Source organism: Aythya marila (assembly GCF_965140915.1).
Source record: "Aythya marila genome assembly, chromosome: 3".
Taxonomy (NCBI): domain Eukaryota; kingdom Metazoa; phylum Chordata; class Aves; order Anseriformes; family Anatidae; genus Aythya; species Aythya marila.
Window position 1 is genome coordinate 27,071,523 of NC_139044.1, and position 22,136 is coordinate 27,093,658.

Here is a 22,136-nt window from a genome sequence, read left to right on the forward strand (position 1 = left end):
GAAGTGTGCTTAGTCCAGGGATAAGACATTCAAATAACTGCTCAGGAACAGAAGTTTTAAGAAATTGTCTGAGAAGAAACTTTGGAACTTTTCTTCTGGTCACCAGCTTTAGAAGTTGGCATTTGTAATGCATACATCTTTGGTAACATCCTTGCTCCTCACTGATCCATTTGCTTAACTGAACTGTTTGAATTGCGATAGTTATTGATTTCTGCATTATTTTTTTTTTAACATCTGTGATAGGATACGAGAACTTCTCAGCTTGTTAGACATGTTGTGTCTTTTTAGTTTAGGAAGAGTTAAATAGGCCCAATGCCAGTTCAGTGTGAACTGGTGTAATTCACTGGTTGCAGTATGTCACTTGTGTCACTGTGTGGGAGATTAGCTGAAATCCACCAATTAAAGTTTATCCTTTCAGGAAGGGCAGAGCATTGCACTTCCTTTCCAGGGCTTGCTTGTTCAACACTGTCTTGGGGAGCTGCACATCATGTTGCATTGTGGTTGTAGGAAGAAACATGGAGCATAGCTGAAATTGTTCTGAAAACATATATTTGTCCCTATATACACACCTTCAGTATAATAAAAACTTCTTGAAATCAAGCTTTGTTATAGTAGTCTAAGGAATAAACTGGTATCCAATCCTAATTCTGCTCCTTCGGCAGTTTTCCCTGAAGTCATTGGCATGTTTGTCAGCTTTTGACTGAATTTCTACAACTGTAAAACCCATGTTGCAATGGGTTTTGAGGATTAAGTGAAATGAGAGAATAAATTAGATGGGTGCTGAGTTGTTTGAATGCAAATCAAGTGACCGTCAATACTTCTCATTTGACAATAGCTGTAGCACTGAGAATTCCTGCTTGTATTATGTCTCCTTTCATTAAGGCTGGTTTGCAGATTCAAGAAATACCTTTGAAAATGAGTTATCTTTAGAGAATACTAAGCAGATACTATTTTTTTCAGTTATTTTTTGTTTACCACGACACTAATTTGTGCCCTTCTGTGAGCGAATGCACTCAAAAAAAAAAAAAAAAAACACACAAACAAAACAAACAAACAAAAAAACTTCTTTTGCATAGAAAAGAACCTTTTATTAACTGGGTGGTTGGAAGGAGTATCCCTCCATGTAAGTGGGTGCTGCTAGTGCCACGTTCTGACTTACGGGAAGAAACTAATGGATCTTTGACTTTGCCATCTTAGTCCTACTTAAGTGTGTGCTGGTATTTCATGTGCATGCTTGCAGTCAAGTAGCAACACAGTTAATGTCTTTCAGGAAACAAACAGTAATGACAAAAAACGGGGAAAAAAATAGTGTCAACATATCATCTAAATATGAATTCCAGCCAGAGAGGAAATTCCATGACACTAACTGACAAATTGCTGAAAATGATCAAATCACTGATGCAACTTCTAATAGGCATTAACTTCTAAAATTAAATTATAATGTGCCTATTTTCAGATATTCCAAAAATTCCATTAAGAATTGCCATCCTGTTTATTTTTCCACAGAGAAAAACACTATGGCTGTTCATAAAGTATATAATTGAATGCAATTTTTATATATGATATATTCAATATATTTATATTATCCAATACCAATATATACATATATAGTCTAGGGGTAACTTACACAGATTTTTTTATATTTTTATTTTTTTGCCTGGAAATTCAGTCATGGAAGGGTTTGTAGGTTTCAGACACTCACCTAATAAATCTGACTCACTAGAAGAGGTAGCTGTGATCTGAACTTCTAAAATTTTTAAGATCTTGGACGTGTTCTATCTACATAGATCAGCTTTTATGCTGGACATCTGATGCACATACGTGGAAAACATGACAAAATTGGAATGAGTTGGAATGAGCACAGGCTTTTTGTACATGTGCAAATTCAAATATACAACCTTTACACAATAAAACAGATCTGTTCGATACTGTACACAGACAAGTCTATCAGTAAAACACAAGCACTATCAGGCCAGCAGTCCCAGATGCATTCAAATCATTGAACATGGAATGTGTACAGCTTGTTTGAGAAATGCTGGGCACCGTGCTATAGCCATGCACCTGTAGATGTTTATATTTTTTCCCTACTCACGACTTTCACACAAGTCACCTGGATAAAGCAAGGCTTAAGCTTCCACCTTTCTTTCTTTCTTTACAGAAAGAAGACTGTTCCACAGTACCTGGGTCCTGGGTAAGAACTCTAGGCAAGACAGAGTTCCCACATATTTCTTTTAAACCCCGTAGGTTTCTGCAGTGGAATTGTCCTTTGGATTAAAAGTGAACCTTATTTTCATGATGTGCATTTTTTCATTCAATATTCATATCAACAGCTTGTATATTGAAAATTAAGTCCTCCCTTGCTTGTTCTTCTAAGAGAACTGTCTAAGTTTCATTTCTGATCACTCATGGGTTTTATTTTTGTGTTTGTCTTTTAAGTTTCTTTTCTTGTTGAAGATAGTGGAAACTTGCAATGGCTTATGTTTGTTTGATACAACCATTTCTGAGGGTTAAAACAAAATAACTTTGGAGAAAGATTTTAAACTTGGAGGAAAGGCAGAAATCTAATGAATCTAATCTGAGGGCATCTTAAAAGGCAAAGTGTAAAATACCTTTTTCCACCTAAAATAACTACTGAAGCTTATAAATATGGGTATTGTTTTTGAACCAAGTGAATTTTGGTTCAATGCAGTATGCAGCTCTTTCTGAATAAGTTTCTCAGCATTCATAGCAAAGTCTTGTGTTTATAACATGCTGTCTTTGTGAAAACCTGGATGTATTGGTGACTCTTACGTAACAACATAACAGTAAATTCGCCAAGTTGTTTGAAATACTGTGTCACAAGGGCAGTGGAAAAATAGTGTTTTAAAACATGGAGTCAAAAGTTACTTTAGTTCATCAAGACTTTTTTTCTTGTCTTCAGTTGCTTAATAATATCACTTCATAGCCTTTTTTTTTTTTTTTTTAACTTTAAAAATACCTCTTTTCTCAAAAGAAGTTTGGTCTACAAGAATACATTGTCTTGTAAAACATTAAATCCTAGATTTTTCCTGTAGTTCAGGTATCATTTCAGAATTCAAGGATCACCTTTTGTTCTTGTGAAAACAATCCAATCACCTGAATAAATGATTTTTTTTTAAAACAGTGAACTCTTCCGAGATCAGCTATCACTAAGGTAACTCTTCAGGACCATTTATTATTGTCTAATCCTGTTGGCTATGCTTTGTTTACAGCAGAAAGTGATTCCCCACTTCACATAAATTGAAAAGTTGTATCTGTCACAAAAGTGTTGGTAGATTGTTCTTTCAATTAAAAATGGGAGCTTGAGAGTCCAGGGAAACCGGAGTTGTTCTCAAACTGAAAATTACCATTTAGCCTTAGTAATCCTAGAAACAAATTTCCTTTGATAATGTTGCTTGTTGAAGAACTGATAGGTCTTAGTACTGTATTTGCAGGTGACTGGAAGGGGGGATACCAGAAGGTGAAACAAAAAGATAGTATTATATTCGCTTTTTCTTTCATAATGAATTTCTTCAACAAAAGAGTTGCTTCTACAAAACAGTGAGCTATTAACAGAATCTGAATGCACCCTGAGCACTCTGTAGTGGAAATGTCTTTTTCAGCCTTTTTTCCTTGTTATAATATTGTGTGCAAATGTCTGCTGTATTCATTCCTTCACTATTCATCAAAAGCCTTTTTGGATGTCTGGTTTGCATTTCTATTCAAAGTTTGCGAGGGAGAACTAGTTATAATCTATAACTTGCAGTGCAAGCTATGATTCCAGAAAGTTCAGTAACATAGGGGACTGTAAATTTTGATAAAGTGGCTTCAGCATCACATAATAATTGGTTTAGTCTAATAGATACATAAAAACAAAACAAAACAAAACAAAAAAAAACACACAAAACAAACAAAAAAAAAAACTTTTGGGATTGCCTGAAGATAGCTGAAAAACTAAGATAAACATGAAATTGAAATGTTATGTTTAAGAACCAATTCTGCGCAGAAACAATTTAAGTATTAATGAACATACATTTTATTAATAGTCCCCAGCTGGAAATTAAACTTCATTTACAAGAAAGAAAATTGACTTTTAAATGTTTCATGTGTCAAAGGATGAGATGAAAAACATCTTCCTGAAACAAATCAAGGCAATTAGTATACCAGGTATCGTATGTTTATTTGTAGGCTTCTTTACAAGACTTGCGAAATCTGAATATTTGAAAGATTACCCATAAAGTAAGCCTACAGTCTCATCCATGAAGTTTGGTTTTGTAAAAGGAGGAAAAAAAGCACTAAACTGTTTTGACATAACAATTTGGGAAACCCGTTGGATGAAAAACTTAATCTAAGTGCTTGAACTGATGATGATGGTGACCTCTGCTCCAAATCTTAAAAAAAAAAAAAAAAAAAAAAAAAAAAAACAACAATAAAAAGTAAATGGATGTAACTAGAAAAAAAAAATCTTTTTTAGAAGACTTGGTATTGTAATGTCACTTCTATTCTATATCCTGACCAACTTTCCTAAATAAGCACTAATGGCAATTTCTGGTCTAAGTTGCTTCTTTTGCCATCTTTATGATAAAGAACATACTGATTGAATTTATTTTTTTAACTGATATTTATTTTAGAAGGAAGGAATTACTGTGTTGTTTAAGGCTCATGCTTTCTCTACTCAATCTACAGTAGGCAGGATCAGATATTTCAGAGAAAGATATGAAAAATGTGGAAGCTGACAATTACAGAATAACTATTACAGACAGAAAGCTCTTTCTGATGATACTCGTTCACAGTTTGTTACTTGGCAGAGAAGTTTCAAATTTTAGGTGGGAGGAAAGTTCTCACCTGATTTTGTCTTACTTCTTTCCTTCCTAAGCATCTGGTTGGAGAAAAGTATTGTTATCCTGTTCTGAGATTAGCTGCTTTCAAGAGGTTCTGCATGCCTAATCTGTATTTTATCATTAACGTATATGTATTGAAATCTAGCAGTCAGTTGTATGTTGAGTCTGTTATGCACAGTCCATGCCTTTGAAGAAACATGTATTTTCAGTTAACTGAATTTAAGTATTGCAGTGCCCTTCCCACCATCATAGCTGTATATCCAGGTGTACGCACACTCTTACAGTACTAATATTCAATGTTTGATTGTTGTTTTTTTTTTGGTCATGGTTATGTGGGGAGAGGGATTGCTCTGGATTTTTAAGTGTAATCACAGTCCAAAACATATTCTTGCTGATGTGATGGTAGTTTCATTCTGAAGCAAGTCATTTTCCTGAAATGTCTTCATATGCTGTAAAATGCAGCTAGCCAAAATATATTTTTTTAAAGGCTTGTTATAACTGGCTTATTTCTGAAGCTCTGGAATACCAATATTCTTGAAGCATATTTTATTTTTTATATAGTGACAAATGTTATCTGATTTGTGTTGATTGCATGTTTATTTTCTCTTAAAGGATGATTTTGAGGTGAAATCAGAGGAGCGTGCCAGTGTCATCCAACAGCTTGAACAAACTATTGAGGATCTGAGGACCAAAATTGCAGAACTAGAGAAACAGTTCCCTGCTACAGAAGTACAGCCTGCTGGAAGGGAGCAGGAAAATGAGCATGCATACACTGTGTGCAGGGAACTTAGTATTGTGAATCTTCAAACAAACAGAGAGGAGTATGTGCCCAGAATAGTGTCACAAGCAAGATCTGTACAAACATCACCAATAGAAGATTATTTAACACACACAATGCCTTCAGCCAATGCACTGCCACAGCCCCCCTCACCACTGTACTTGGAAGGGGGCAAAAGTGCAGAGCCAACAGAGAACTTGCCAGCTCTAGAATTACAGCCCACGTTTTGTTCTGAAATCTCCTTAATTCTGTCTCCGAAGCTAATCTCGGTGCCACTGGATGGAAGCCAATCAGTACAGACTACGTCACAGTCGCCTCTTCCAGGACCCAAAGTTAATTTGTCCCTTGCATTTGAAGGAGAGACTAAATTTTCATCTGCTCATCAGCCTCTAAGTACTGGAAATGTGACTTGTAGTGAACATCCCCTTTCTTTGCCCCCAGAGCCCACGTGTAGCATTCCCCCATCACTATCAGGCACTGAACTTGCTGCTCCTGTAACTGGAGTGCATGGTCCTTCCATCACTGCTCTCATGCCTGTGGCAGAAGTACCACCCCCACCACCTCTGCCTGGCGCAGGACTTCCTCCATCTCTTCCTGGTCCAGCAATGCCACACCTGGATCACTCTTTGCCAGGCATCATGATACCACCCCCACAGCTGCTGCCTCCTCCTTCACCTCTGCCAAGTGGGGAGATAGCGTGTCCTCCAGCTCTCCCTCTTCCATGTACTGGAGTCCCACCACCACCACCTCTACCACCACCTCTGCCGGGAGCAGGAGTCCTACTCCCTCCTCCCAGTTGGGGCATCCTTCCTCCTCCTCCTCCACCACCACCTTTACCTGGGACTGTTATCCCTCCCCAACCCCCTCCTCTGCCTGGTCTGGGAATGTCAACACTACCCACAGCACCACCTCTGCCTGGAGCAGGAGTTCCACTGCTTCCCCCACCTCTACCCAGAGGGGACATCCCAGCCCCTTCTCCTCTGCCGCCACCTCTGCCTGGTGCGGGTGCCCCTCCGCCACCCCCTCCGCCACCTTTGCCTGGTGCGGGTGCCCCTCCGCCACCCCCTCCGCCACCTCTGCCTGGTGCGGGTGCCCCTCCGCCACCCCCTCCGCCACCTCTGCCTGGTGTGGGTGCCCCTCCGCCACCTCTGCCTGGTGCGGGTGCCCCTCCGCCACCCCCTCCGCCACCTCTGCCTGGTGCGGGTGCCCCTCCGCCACCCCCTCCGCCACCTCTGCCTGGTGCGGGTGCCCCTCCGCCACCCCCTCCGCCACCTCTGCCTGGTGCGGGTGCCCCTCCGCCACCCCCTCCGCCACCTCTGCCTGGTGCAGGTATTGCCCCTCCACCACCTCCTCCACCTCTGCCTGGTGCAGGAGTCCCTCCACCACCACCTCCTTTACCTGGTTTGGGGATGCCACCTCTAGCTCCACCACCTTTGCCTGGAGAAGCACCACCACTTCCACCACCAGTCCAAGGCATTGCCTACCCATCAGTCCAAGTCAGTGGATTTCTTCCTCCTCCTTTACCATCTGGTTTATTTGCAATGGGGATGAATCAGGAGAAAGGGAGCAGAAAACATGTAATAGAACCTTCTCGACCAATGAAGCCTCTTTACTGGACGAGAATTCAGCTCCACAGTAAAAGGTAAATTATATAATTGTGGAGAGGGTGTTCGTTTCGCTTTAAGACTGTCCTGGTGGTGTCATAAGCAAAATGATTTATTTACCACTGTGCAGGCCTTTGGGAGCCTTGGGGCAAGCAGAATTTTATTTGTAGTTGGGTATTTAAACAGGGTACCTATTCTATTTATAAGTGCAGAAATTCTGAGTAATATTATTTACACATGAAAGCTCTTTGAAGGCAGTTCTCAGCTGTCCTTTGGAGTTGCATACCATGTGTTAATCAGAAATCCTAAGGTGGCTGTATGCCACTAAGTTTCCATGAATTATTTTCTAAAGAGTTGTACTTGTGCATCCCTCAGCTTTCAAGACAGATTTGGTCTCTCTCTTGAGCAAGAGAGAATAAGTTTTGGTAGTGTTTTTCCTCCAAATGAATGTAAACTGAACAGTTTTCTTTTTTTTTAGTTTCCTTTGTATGGAGACCTAGAAACCCTTCTTTTTCCACATTGCATATTTAGTAGCCAGATTCAAACTGCAGTTTTTTTTTTCTTTTTTCTCTCTTTTTCTTTTCTTTTTTCTCTTTTCTTTTTTTCTCTTTTCTGTTTTTCTCTTTTCTTGCAGCATAAAGCTACTTTTGTAGCTCTTTTAGTTGATATAACACTGTAATATGTGGGTTTGGTTGTTGGTGAGTTTTGTTTGTTTGTGAAGTATTATTTCTGGTCATGAAAAAGTGTTTCCTTATTAATCTTTCCTTTGTCTCTGAGTATTGACTGTACAATCCTTCTGCTGTTATTCCGTAACGATGAACTTCTTTCTTTTCAAGTTTTTCTTGCCACTGTCACAAAGGTGATCTGCAGATAACTGTCCATTTCTATTCTTCTGTGTGCTTGTCTTTATAACCTATATACAGCCTGTTTATATTCCTGTGTATGTGAAATGGGTGAAGATAAATGAGTCTGACTCTTTTTTTGGTGAACAAAAAAGAAAATGAAGTATGGGGAGAATCAACAGTATGTCTTATCAAAATATTGCTAGTAGAAGTTAGGCAACAACGTGTAAACTGCTGCTATTTTATTTTCTTCATTCCACCATTTATGACTTTATTTAGTTTGACACTGCCCTACATAGGTCTTTTGCTTAACTTTAGAGATTCTAGTGCTTCACTTGTGTGGGAAAAAATTGAAGAACCTTCCATAGATTATCATGAGTTTGAAGAACTGTTTTCTAAAACAGCTGTTAAAGAGAGGAAGAAACCTATTTCGGACACCATTACAAAAACAAAGACTAAACAAGTGAGTACTCATTTAATTTCAGATCTTTTCTAGGCTAGCTATTACACAATGACAGAATTTTGCATGCAGCTGAGATAAATTTTACATGGATTGAAATTGTTAACACACACACACACACACATATATATATATATAAAGAGAAATAAAAGGAGAGAATGGAGGATGCATTTCTAAGCTTATGTCTGTTAACTAATCATTTCTTTTTTGTTAATTAATTTCAAGTATGTGTTCATTCTTTAAAAATCTGTGCTTTACCTGGTTTAAAATTATCTACTTCAAAACTATTAAAAATAGGTGGTGCAAATATGATGCTTTGAAATTGACTACACATGTGCAGTATATAAATTATTCTGAAGAATTTTATAAATTAAATAATGTAACGGTTGCATACAAATTACCATGACTTCAGAGGAAAATGTTTAAGAATCGAAGTCCTGATGTTGCACCAATCATAATAGTTGTTTGTGTGAGTGTGTTTATATAGTGAATATGAAGTTTACGCATATGAATATGAAAAACACAAGAAAATCTAATATTAAACCATTTTTTGAAAGATATACAAAAAATAAAAATAGAAATATTTTAAATGTGAAAGCTAAACCCCACGGTAAAATTACTGAATCTAAATCTTTATTTAACTAAATAGAAGGCTCTAATCTTGGTATCCATGTCCCAACCAAGTCGTGGTGATATGATCAGTAATTCACAATTAAAATTTCAGGCTATAAAGGTTTGTTTTGTTTTGTTTTTCTAAAATCTTTAATGGTGGTTAAAATTATTGTTTTTACATCTTCATTTGTCTGAAATCAGTTCAAGACTAGGCTGCTCTTTCTATCATTATTTCCACGCGTTTTAATGCTTTATGAGATTTTTTTATTTTATTTTTCCCCGCACACAATGTGCAGTGGTACTCTTCAGAATCTCAATGCGGTTGTGCAGTACATCTTATGTTTGAATATGACCTCTACACCTAGTGGCTCTGGAGATATTATCCCTCACATGCACCCTTTGGTCAGCAGTATAAACACGCAGGTGCTCTTTACTGTGCTGGCAACCTCCTGCAGGCAATAGAACTTGTAGTGAGGTTCGGATTATTGTGCTAGTGTGCTGGATAAAACCTTCACCTTGATGGATGGGCAGGATAGCACAGCCACATGTGATGTATCTGTGTACTACACTAGATTCTGCTAACTGGGATGGGAATAAAGGTAATGGAGTAACCTCTATTGTAAAGGTAGCAGGTTACAGCTTCTATCTCCCTGTCCTGCAACAAATCTCCCATGTGTAAGATCTTTGCTCTTCCCACCAGTAAAAGCCACTTTTCGTGGTCATTCTTAATTAAATCATTGATACCTCTTTAAACTTAAAAAGAAAAAAAAAAAAAAAAAGCAATAGAGGGAAGTGCAAAAGAACGTGATGCTTTGTCTATAAATTGTCAATTTATTCACATTTCATGAGGTTTGGTGATGCAAATCTCTAAACATAATAGAAATTATGTTTATGTTTAAATTTTATTTAATTCTGTGGCATAAACAGTTGTGAAGATAGAAATTATGAATAAACATTACATATTTATTTTAATACTAGCACTTTTTTAATGAAATGACAGAAATACTGTCAATAAATAAAATGCAGATAAAACTAAATGAAAATGACTGTTCTATATGTTTTTGAAAAAACAAGTTGTTTATGACAGAAATTTCAATGCAAAAGTTTAAGGCAATCTAAGTAGTTGCCATAACCTGGACCATACATTCCTGTGGGCTACCTAAATTGACAAAAAAAGTCTTCCATGTGTTTCTCTTCGTCTGTTGATCAAACAAATGCTTACCAAATGAGAGAGAAATTGCCTAATGGAGAAGTCCAATTTGTTGAATGATAGTATTTGGTTAAAAAGTTCAACTGGATAGATAACCAAATGTGCTGTTTCTAGCACAAAAAGGCATCACATGCTTTCGTTAGAACTACTGTTAGAACTAGTATCTGTTGCAGATGTCAAAGTTCAATTTTCTTGTGCGTTAATACAGTTTGGGCTTTTCATAACATTGATGTAAGAAAATTAAAGTAGAACAACTTCAAATATGCATACATATTCTATGAATGCACTCTCAGTAGTTTGGAATGCAGGCCTTCATTTCTGAAATTCTCTTCATTTATACTGCAATAAACACTTGGATAATGAAGTCCATCCATGTTTAGCAGAAGAAACAGGTTTCTTTGGGGGGAAAGCATGTTTGTAATTCCACAAGTATGTTTTTATAGGAAGCACCAAGTGCTGCTTAAGTGGTTACTGACTTACATAGATTCTATGATAGTTATGGGTGTTGTAAAGATCTTACAAATGGTGTTTCTGTAGTGATTTTTACAGGGAAGCATTATGCAAGGCAGATGTATTCTGTCACCTGTTGAGCTGCAGAACAGCACAGTGCAGAACAGAACTGGGATCCACAAAGCTTACTGTACTTTTTACCAGAGAAGTTCTAGTTTGGCAATCTTTTTTTTCCTTATGTTAATATGTGGGTATGCTGAGTGGATGTATTGCTTATATGTATTGAATGTAAAATTATAGCTAAACTGGAAATAGTTATCAGGAAAAAAAATGCCCAAATAACTTTCAAATGTATAAAATATTTGGTACTCTATATAAACATCTGATTTTAATAACAATATTTTTATTGTAAGCTGAAATAAAAATGTATTTACAGAAGAGGCCGTGGGGGAGGGGGGACACGGGGACAGGAGAAGAAAAGTTCTAGGTAATCTGAAGGAAGATTTGATAATTTTGGGATGTTTAAGTAGGTGAAGTATTATTCTGGAAAACACTGCTGTTCTGCGTGCAGTTATTATATGTGACAGTATACGCGTTTGTGTGTGTATATGTAGATATACATGATGTAATTATTTGTAAATGGTAATCCCTTTTAAAGTGGTAATTTTACATACATTGTTTGCTTTTTCACCCTTGCAAAATATTGTTTCTATTTTTTCCTTAATATGATTATCTGCAATATCTTAAGACAATATAAATCAATAATTCTTGAAAAAAAACATATTGCATCTTGCTTTGGGTGAAGGAGATATTAAAATCCATTCCAGAACCATAAAGAAAGAGGAAAAATGAAGGGTTAATATTTATTTGTGAATGTAGCTGATTTTATTCCTACTGTCTCTTGTTTGGTGCTATGACAAGAGCTGTGATATATTTTCCTTTGATAATACGCGTATGTCAAATTCTCAGCTGCTGTAAATGTGTGCAGGCTCACTAAATGGGAATGCCTACTTAATCTTCAAAGAAAGCCCTTTATGGGCTATATTATAGGTGGAGCTGCCATCGCTACCTATTAAAATGGTATGGCTTTCATTATAAGTTATAACTTCGCCAAAAGTTAGCTCTTGAGCTGCAATTTTTTTTTTGTTGCTTTTTTTCCCCCACACTGGGTGTCTTGTTCGTTTTTCCAATGTTTTTTAAAAAAAAGAAAAAGAAAAAAAAGAAAACAGCCTGGTTTTGCTCATGTCCACATAGCTCTATAGGCTTGAAATATGTAAAAATGTTATCAGCTACATGCCTTCTGTAAGTTCTATAAAGGGTTGCTTAAATTTCACTATTTTCCAAGTTTTATGAAATCTCAGTTCCTGTAGCTTGGAAGAGATTTCAGATATAATTCTGAAGACTTTTTCCTAATCTTGTAGTGGTAGATTGGAAAACAGGGACTGAGGGGGGAGATTAAGATGAATAACTGAGGGGGGACTGAAGAACAGAGGAGATCTGACAGATGTAAATATACATGTAGAGCAAGGTAGGTATAAATCTATGTCACCTCTTACTCCATCTAAAGTAATTTCTCTCAAAAACCTATTATGAATCTAAGTATTCTTGATGTGGGTGGTTCCTGTCAGCAAATAGTGTACCTCATCAAGACTACACTGTTTAACCAAGTAAAGGATGAAAACTTGCTTTTGGATTGTCTTGTTCAACCACTCTGTCTAGTTACAGTATCAATCTTAGTTACCTGTCGGGATAGAATTTTTCATAGGCTGTATTCCATACCTGCAGCAGGCTGTGGAATGAGCACAGTTCTTAATGATGAACCCTGGTTAGTTAGTAAATAGAGCTGATACCAGAGTAACAATGTTTTTATTGGTAGTTGCAGCACTTAAAAAAAAACAAAAACAAAAAAAAACATGTAATCAGAAAAGCAGGAAGAAAAAGGGTTATATTTTAATTAAGGCAAATACTAAAGAATGATGTAAATTCAATATTAAAAACTTAATTATATGGAGAATGTTGGCTAGTGTACACCAAATAGATAGTAGAAAAGTAGTGTATGATGAGAAAATCTTAATATGACTGTCAGCATAACAGGTAGACAAAAGGGACTGAATTGAGTTGCACAGATTTCTTTCCTAACTTTTGAATCATTGTCTTAAAAGCCTTCCTGATGATCTTTTAACTGTATTTCTGAAAAATAATACACACTTAAATCTAGTGAACTTTTCAAGTACAGACCATGTGTTTATAATCTATCACGTAAATGAAAGAAAAATGTTGAAGATATTCTCATATGGAAAGTCCACTATTAATCTATTGACATTAAGATTTTAATCTCCTACTTCCACCCCAGAAAATAAATAATAGGTTACTGAAGTTTCGTTCTGTTTCAAAAGCTTTAGATGCAAACAAGATGTATCAATAAAAGTGTTTTGTTAATGATTTCAGCATTTTTGAATTCTTAAGTTGAACATAAAGAAGCTGTGGTAATAGAATACCCCTAGGAATAAAATACCACATAAAAATAAGTATAAATTGGTAAATACAGTAAATGCCACATTGAATTAACAGATAAAAGATTATTCATGTTTATTCATTAACAAGGAAGACATGAAGGGAGAAATATATATATATAAATATATATATATATATATATTTTTTTTTTTTTGAAAAGGAGGATTAGTTTCCTCTGCAAATAGGTGAGGCACTGTCTTAGAGAGTTTTCTTATCCACATTTATTGATCAGTGTCACTGGCACAACTGTTTCTTGTGATTTTGTGCATTCTCCAGGCAGTTGGGGTTCTGTTGCCCTGACAGACAGGAATTATGGAAGACTTGTCTGATATGTTGCTTTTTATTTGTACATAAATATGTAATGATGTTATTTATGAAACTAAATATCTCATTTGTTTTGCTTGTAAGACTGATTTTTGAGACACTGTTTTTTTTAATATGGTATCTTTTTTTACCTCTGCTTTTCTTCTTTATGTGGCTTGTTGGATATGTTGTTGCTATATGACTTTTTATTTTTCTTGTTATTGCATTATCTTCAAAATTCTTTGTTGCAAGCACAATATTACCTGACTGCATCCATGTATCAAATTTGTGCCTGTTCAGGCTTCCCAGGTTGATGGTTTCTAACTATGTACGTTTCTTATTCTTGTTTCCTATTACTGCTTTCTTGTATTTAGATCACAGATTTGTTTCTCTATTCTGTATGTGTATCCTCATCTGAAATATTCTGCTGACCTATTGGCTTGTTTTAGCTGCTGCTGCTTAAAAGCTTACATATTCTGCATGAACAAGAAGGGCTATGCTCATTTCTTAACCAGAGGTGCAATGTAGAGTGCCTCATTGTGTTCCTTTATGAATTGGAAGATCTATGTAGGGGAAGGTCATAGTGAAAGTTTGTTGAAGTAAAGGGTAAAGTAGGCTTTGGGTTGAAGTGAGTGAGCGGTGGCTGTTCTGTGAGTTTGAAAGCTGCACATCTAAAAAGAGTAACCCAGATCTTGAATCTCAGCAGAAATAGCTGCCAGCCTGGGCTGTGTACAATTCTTGGTGTACCTAAAACCATCAAGTTGAACAGACATCTTAGTTACAGACATCTTTCAAAGGAGACTGGTGATCACACATTTCCATACAGTACTTCTGTATCTTTCAAATACATTCTTATCCATCTCAGCCTGAATGGCTGAGAGGACCATGGTGCATTTCTAACTCTCTCAGTACAAGGGCTCAGTGCACTGGACATTGTAGCGTTAGGCGCCATCAAGGGAAAAAGGAAGAGAGCATGGATATATGACTTTTTTTTTTCCTCCCATCTCTCTGCCTACCTTTGTTGTGCTAAGAAGGTAAGAAGCAAAACTTTTTAGTGCAGTAGATTTTACATCTGATCGGGAAAAAAAAAAAAAAGGAAAAACAAAAAAGCAAAAAAAGGTTACTTCAGAATTAAATGTGTAGATTGAATGGGTTTCACCTAAAAATTTGAGATTTGTACACTGAATGGGATGGTTTATTTGAAAAAAAAAAAAAAAAAAAAAATCTGTTTAACTTGTGTGAGTGTACTTAACTGTATTTCTATCAGATCCTAACTGACTTTAAAAGCTAAACAGATTTTTGGTGTCAGCCTGAAAATCAAGTTGTTAAAATTATTTTTTAGTTGTTGTTTTTAAAGTATCAAAAGGCTTTAGATGAGAGTGTTGATTTTGCTGATGATGACTTAGAGTTTAATGCACATTTTTCCTTATGGCTATATTTTGTTGCTTAGTGCTGATCAGTACAAACAGCAACAACAAAAAGCTGCTAAAGAAAAGCAGACAGCTGTAATTGAAAGGTTTCACTGGGATTTGACTGTAACCATATGTCTTCCCTTAAAAGTGGGAATACTAAAGCTTTTCCTATAGTGGGTTTTTCTGTTTGTATTTAAGATCATGGAATATCTCCCACTAGGTATAGTAAATAGCCTATTGATTTCTCACATTTCTGCTTTTTACCTCCATCTTTTCACTTATCCTTTTTTTCCTTTTTTTTTTTTGTCTTCATGATTTGATCAATTAATATTTTATGAGATAAAGAAATTGGGCATGCAACATCTCTTGCAAAAATTATCAAAAGATGTAATTGCATTCCTAACGTGAGTACACAGTGACAAGGTTGTTCACAGCAGTTGGGCTGATGACCTGCAATAAAAAAAAATGCTGAGTGCATTGCAGACCATGCATGAAAATTCTAGTTTTAATACTTAATTTCTGATGATATTTTAGCTTGTTGGATTTTTATTTTTTAAGAGGTTATATTTTAGGCTGTCACTTGTGTTATTAATCAACCCATGGAGATATTCTGACAATTATAAACAGAAGAGGTAAACAATTAGAAACTAAAATTTTAAGTACCTCAATCCTTTAGATGATGAAAGAAGGAGTAACTGTAATTGTGGTACACAAAAATGAGTCAAACTGTCAAAAAAGAGCTTTAGGTATGAAAAAAATAACTTCCTTGTGATGCATATTTAATGTAGATAATTTAAACTTTGCTATGTATCTCCATTCCCTAGTCCGGTCCTTAAAATTAATATTGTGATTATTTTAATGGGGGAAATTTAAGCACTTTTGAGTCTCCAGTTGAGGAACACAATGATTCTGTCTTATTACTGTGTATCTGAATCTAAGCTAGTAATTTTTCTAAGCTAAGTAATTCTTCAAATGAAGTGATATAAATCAAGTTCAATTAAATCAGTACATGCAGTCAGCACAGATTGTCTTTTAGATAGTCAGGAATGAGTGTTATTTTATATGTAAGTAGAAATGTTTGATCTCCTGCTGCACCAAAATTCCTCAGTACTTGGCATAGTGCCTGTTTCTCCTCTCACACCATCACTAGCCAGAAGTCACTTCTGGATTTACCTTAAAGGAAAATAAACTCAGAAGAGCGTTACATTATTCTGTTTATATCTATAAGGAGCCAAGGATATCCACATGAAAGATGTGATGGGTCCAATTCTTTGACTGTATATTTTACAAATGTAAAATTTTACATTTGAAATACACTGAAATCCATAGAAAAGAATTGTTGAAATAATGCTTCGTCAGATGATTTCTGCATTACTGCCATGATCCAGTTTTTAAAGATCTGGTTTGGAACTTCCGTATTTCTGTATCCTCTCTGCAAAAGTTACAAGCTACAAGTATTTGTACAGGGGAGTTTCCTGCTTATGAGTTTTTGTACTCTTCTGTAGTTTTTCTTAGCCAGTGAGAACCATGGAATAATTTTTTGCTTAATGCTAGCGGTCAAAATCGGAACCAGAGAACGAAGCATTTCAGAATTCCATGCATTAACTAAATATTATTCTGGGGAAAGGGAATCTTTGTATTTTTGCTTCAGGGTTCTCATCAAACATGTGTCTTGCATTACCTTTCACTAAATATCTTTTTGACTGTTTTTGCTTGTGTTAAACAATCAGGAACAATTTGGCATGTAGTTTGTTTACTGCTTAATGATGAAGACTACTCAACAATTAGAAAGTTTGTCCTGGAGTTTAGGCTTCAGATAACATCTCTAGCTTCCTTTTTATTTATTTTCAAATTTGTTTAAAACACAAAGGTCCAGGACCCAGACTAAAAAGGAGTTGTGTATTGTGTCTGAGGCTTTAGATCTTGTAGAGTTTGGATTTATCAATCTTCTGGTGTTCCGCCTTTAAATGGCGTCACTAGTCTGTGGCCTGTAGGCCTAGACTGCAGCTGATTTATTTCATTGTTTTATTTTTAGTGGGAATTGCTTTAGGCACTTATGCTAATATTCATATTTTCTGAATTAGTGTTTTATTGTTACAACCATTCTATTGGAAAGCTCTAATATTCATGCAATTTACTAAAAATGGGAATGAATGAATGAAGATGAGTATAAAAGTTGACTTAGAGCATACATTTTTAAATAAAGCCAGATAAAATCTGTAGTTGCTATATAAAAATGCTTTACCTGATGCTATTCTGCACACCATTCACCTGACTCTTTTTGGTACTTTTTGATGAATAATCAGAATTTTGGTAGAAAGGGTGACCTATTGTGCATAGGGACATCACTTTTTTTTTTCCCTGTTATCACAGGCAGAATGCATCAGTCAGTAAATAATTATCCTTTTATTCAGCAGGTCTCTTTAAGAATAAGCCTCTTCTTTTTTTTTCTATTAACTTTTAGATCAAATTGCTGTTAGAGAGCAGGACTCAAAGGCATTTACCGGGCCTCTAAATCTGGTCCTGTAAGAAATCACATTCTAATCCGCACCACAAGCACCTAGTTGCTTTATTTTGTGGCTCCTTTTTTTTTTTTTTTTTTGTCTTGCTTTGGTTCCCTTGCTATATTTGTAGTCCTCACGTTGGTAGTTCTGAGATTTAGATTGATGATGAGTGGTAGAAATAGTGTTTTCACAATATTAAGCTAATATAGTAGTATGTGGGTACTGCTAATAGCTTCTTCTCACAGCGAATTCTCATATTATTTGTCCTAGCTTTATCTAAGTTATGGGCTTAAAATAGATTTATGTTCCTTATAGGAAACATTTAATAATTATAGCCTATTAGAAGGCTAGTGTAGGATATCTTAGTTATATTTTTCTGAATTATAATAGTTTTCCTTCATAAAATTTGTCTGTTATATCCTATTCTGTAAAATTTTGATTTAGTCCATTTGACTTCAATTTTTAATTTCCTAATATATCACATGTGCTAGATATTGCCTAGGCACATGCTAACTTCTGACAGATGACATCAATATCTGTGCCTTGGATTTGTTTCTTTAACCTTTGATCTACAGTTATGACATACCTGATTTCTAATTTTAATTTTTTTGTTGTTGGTGGTGGTGGTGTTGGTCGTTGTTGTTTTGTTTTTTTTTTCAGTTCATTTGCAGGGAGCAGTATTTTTCACTTTGCTGTAATCAGAAATCTGTTAGGAATCTATCAGGAAAGGAAAATGAAATACCTGACACACTGTTGGTTGTGTAGGTTCAAGGTTGCCCAGTCAAGCACATTATCAGGAAACCCATTCTGCAAGCACTGTGACTTTAGCTTCCTTTTCTAGGCAGGCCCTAGTGGAAGAGTTCTGTGTCATGGTTTTACTTCTCTTCAGCTGCAGCTCAGACATCAACTTACAAACTTGTGTGTGAAAACTTGATTGAATCAAAGGTGGCCACAGGGTGGCCATCTTGTGGGTACTTTTATACATTTTAAGATGTGGATTGGATTTTGACATTCGTTACTCAAGCTATCTTATTTTTTTACATAATCTAATTTCTTCTAATTGATTACGAAATTATTTTTTTCAGTGGGTCTGTAGGTGATACAGCATCTCAATGCTAATATAGAAATTACGTAACTTGAAAAAAATATGTATGTACTACCTGACTGAAATGTAAAAATAACTTGAATTTACAGATCAAATTGGTTTTTTTCGCCTTTCCTCCAAATAATTGACAAAGGTTTTTCTTCAGCATGTTTAGTACAATGTAAAACTTACCAAACTGAGTTGATTAAATATTAACCTCTTTCATCTGTATAATGGTTATAGCCCTACATTGAAAATGTCTTTATCTAAATTCACATTGTTTTACAGATATGGATCCTTTTCTGGCATTACTTGCTTCTCATATTAGTGATGTAAAATTTACAGCCAGCTTAATTCAAATAGACTGTCTTCCACAGGATTCTAAGCTGTGAATTACTTGTTGCTTTTATGCTTGCAAAGCAAATATGCACAAAAAAAATATTTTTCAGTGGCTAATTTTAACTCCCTAGAGCAAGAAATTTTGAGGACTTTTTTCTATTATTTAAAAAATAAATAAATAAAAAGCTTTGAGACCTTCTGTATTCCCTAAAAGTGATCAAAGAAAATACCAATATGTACGTGGTTATTTTGCTTTTTAAATAAAATTCATATTGGCGCCTACTACGTCAAACTTTCAAATAAAATACAAATTCTCACAGTTCTAGCTTACATCAAAGATGGAAATTATTGTGTGGTTTTTGGAAACCAAAGCATTTCCAAGATAGACACAGTTGGATTTTTTTATATGACAGCCTGTTTCATACACTTAGTAACATCAGTGTGAAGTTGAAAGTGTGCATCCTGATGAAGAATGAAGTCTAGGGGAAATTTTATAGTGACTCTTTTAAGATTAAAATTCAGCTAGATGACATTTACACTTGTGATGGATTTGTGCAGTTGAAACACTTAAAAACAATAAAAATACTCACTATTAGTTTGTTATTAGTAATACAAAATATCTTGTAACATTTTAATGCAGGTGGATACTAATAGATGGGTTTCTTTTGGCAGGTTGTCAAGTTGTTAAGTAACAAAAGATCTCAAGCTGTTGGAATATTAATGTCTAGCCTTCATTTAGACATGAGGGACATTCAGCATGGTAAGTGAAATAGTTATTGTTGATTCTAGCTTAGATTGCATTGTTAATAATTTGGAAATGCTTATTATATTTATCTTTTGATAGGTCAAAAAAATCAAGAGGGTTTTTTCACACTTTAATTTTCTGAAAATATCAGATGTCATTCCCCCCCCCCCCCCCCCCAGTAACGTATTCTGCATAGAAAACAAATATTGATAATTTGCAGAATTGCCTCCCACAGTTCTGGGCATCAACTACCTGAGTGGTGTGAAATCTAGACTCTTTGATTTTGGTCTTTCTGTGGAAGAAAGTTTGTTTCTAATTCAAAGATCCCAAAGGTATATCCAGAAAAATGAATTGTAACATTGGATTGTTTTGCTGTCTAAAATAGTTCTTATATTTGGATTAGCACAAACTGGAGTTGTTTCATCTTCAACAGCTGTTTATAATGGGAGATTTGTTGGAAGGACTGTAATACTTCTCACATTTATGCTAAGAGACAGTAGTGCAAAAAGGTGAAAAGTGGAATTGTATTTATATTCAGACCATCCTTTATGTTTCCCAAAGGCTTTGGATAGATTTGAAGCAGACTGAACTGTCCTGTGAAGTGCCAGCCTATCTATTAAATAAATGTGGTTTCAAGTATAACACAGACTTCATAAATCACAAAAACATCTTGTGAACTTTCTAGGCTACGTATTTACAGCCATGCATTCAGTTTACTATGATTTGCTTATTTTGTGAAATTATTCATAAATAGAAGCAAATTTCAGTGCACTCTGTCAGCTAATGAGTAACTCTTAATCACAACTTTAAGTTTTTATTAAACTGTTTTGATGGTTACTAGACTTCCTCAAGCTGAAGCACTTAAGAGCAAGGCGCCAGTACTGGCGCCAAGAAGTACTTGGTATTTCCAAAGCTGGCAGATGTAGTTCAGTTAAGTCATAGAGCAAAATCTGAAAACAATGATATGGTCCTTTCCTTCAGTCAAATATTCAACTTGGTTTCAGTTAATAATGAGAACCTTATGAACAAAGGAGTCCGCCTAACATCTGTGTCTGTGGTAAAGCCAACACAAGTTCATTGAAAATTTGCTTGCTTAACATGCAACACTAACAATAACATGGCATGAATGTCAGTAGTTGAAGGGGTCAAACAATATTATGCTTAACCTTTATCCTACTGCAATATTAAGTACACGTGATCATCTAACAGCTATGTGCAGATTTTGTATATTCCTCCTTCAATAGCTGCTTTTTAAAAACAATAGTTTTTGCAAAGGAGATTTTAGTAGTGTTTTTACTTCCTAGCTGTTCAGAAGTGATTGAAAAAATATAAGAGAATTTTTTTCTGATGGGATGACTTTGGGAAATTCTTGGAAGATCCTTTTGTTAAAAATGCTTTTGTTGCTTTTTGTTTAACATAAAATAGGCATGCAAGAAAGGTGTTGAGGAAGAGAAAAGAAATTCATGTGTTGGGAGTAGGAAAAATAGAGCTGAGATCTCAACAGAAACATTTATGGCATTGGTAACTCCATGCAGAGTTTTCTGAGTGATCTAGCCATAGAGTCTGTGAGAGAAGTTATAAAATCATAGAATATTTAGCTTCACCTTTATGTATGTACTATTTTTACTAGTTTGTTAGACGAGTAAGGATTGAGAGAGAGTGTTTCATAGCTTGCTTATCTGCTACAGTTTGAATAGTCTAATGAGGAAGTGCTATCAAAAATTAAAATGTTGAAATAAAAAGCTGCATTAGCAAAATAATGATATATTTGCTTTTATATACATTAAGATTCAAGATGCATGAGAATAAGTACAGTAAAATAATGGATCAGTGTTTGGTCCTCTAGCCCAGGACTTGAGTAGTCTTCTTGAGGTTTTACTTTGTTTACTGTATAATGACATGAAAATTTACTTCTATCTTGCTCAGTACAACACAAGAATTTTTTTTATTTTTGTGAATCTGAAAGCCAGTCAAACAAAACATTTTTCCCCCACTTTGACTATTTGTGGCACCAGGAAACTTTCTTCATAGGCATTTTTCTGAATATCTCTTTTATTACATCTAAAGGATATCCGGTGGAAGTAGAGTTAATGAATATAAAAATATGTGAATTGCAGAAAAACTGTAGGGATTTTTGTTTGTTTTTACTGACCTAGAAAAATACCGAGAAAGAGGGGAGAGTATTTCAACGCAGTGTGGTATTCAATCTGATATTCCTTGGTTTGCATGCTATTGTGTTTTATTTTTCTAACAGCTTAGACAAATTTCAAAATGTTACAGAAACAGAAGGGAAAACAATTGTGATAGCTATGAGTTCACCTAATACATTTATGATTTCAAGTTTTAATCCACACTGTTTTTAATTAAAATGCTAAAAATACCTTGAAACCTGGCCTAATGTTCTAAAGGTTGGTGGGTTTTTTTGGTTGGTTGATTTTTGG

At 35.4% G+C, this 22,136-nt stretch overlaps 1 protein-coding gene across 1 annotated transcript in view; it reads left to right on the forward strand.

Moving 5' to 3' along the window:
- The window catches only part of FMN2 (formin 2), a gene marked incomplete at its 5' end in the record, with an annotated part of 152,964 nt that overhangs the window by 45,376 nt on the left and 85,452 nt on the right, over positions 1-22,136 (forward strand). The window contains 4 exons of the mRNA XM_082756573.1: positions 2,159-2,191; positions 5,451-7,258; positions 8,381-8,525; positions 19,623-19,710. Coding sequence (XP_082612699.1) covers positions 2,159-2,191; positions 5,451-7,258; positions 8,381-8,525; positions 19,623-19,710 — 2,074 coding nt within the window. The remainder of the gene's footprint in view (positions 1-2,158; positions 2,192-5,450; positions 7,259-8,380; positions 8,526-19,622; positions 19,711-22,136) is intronic.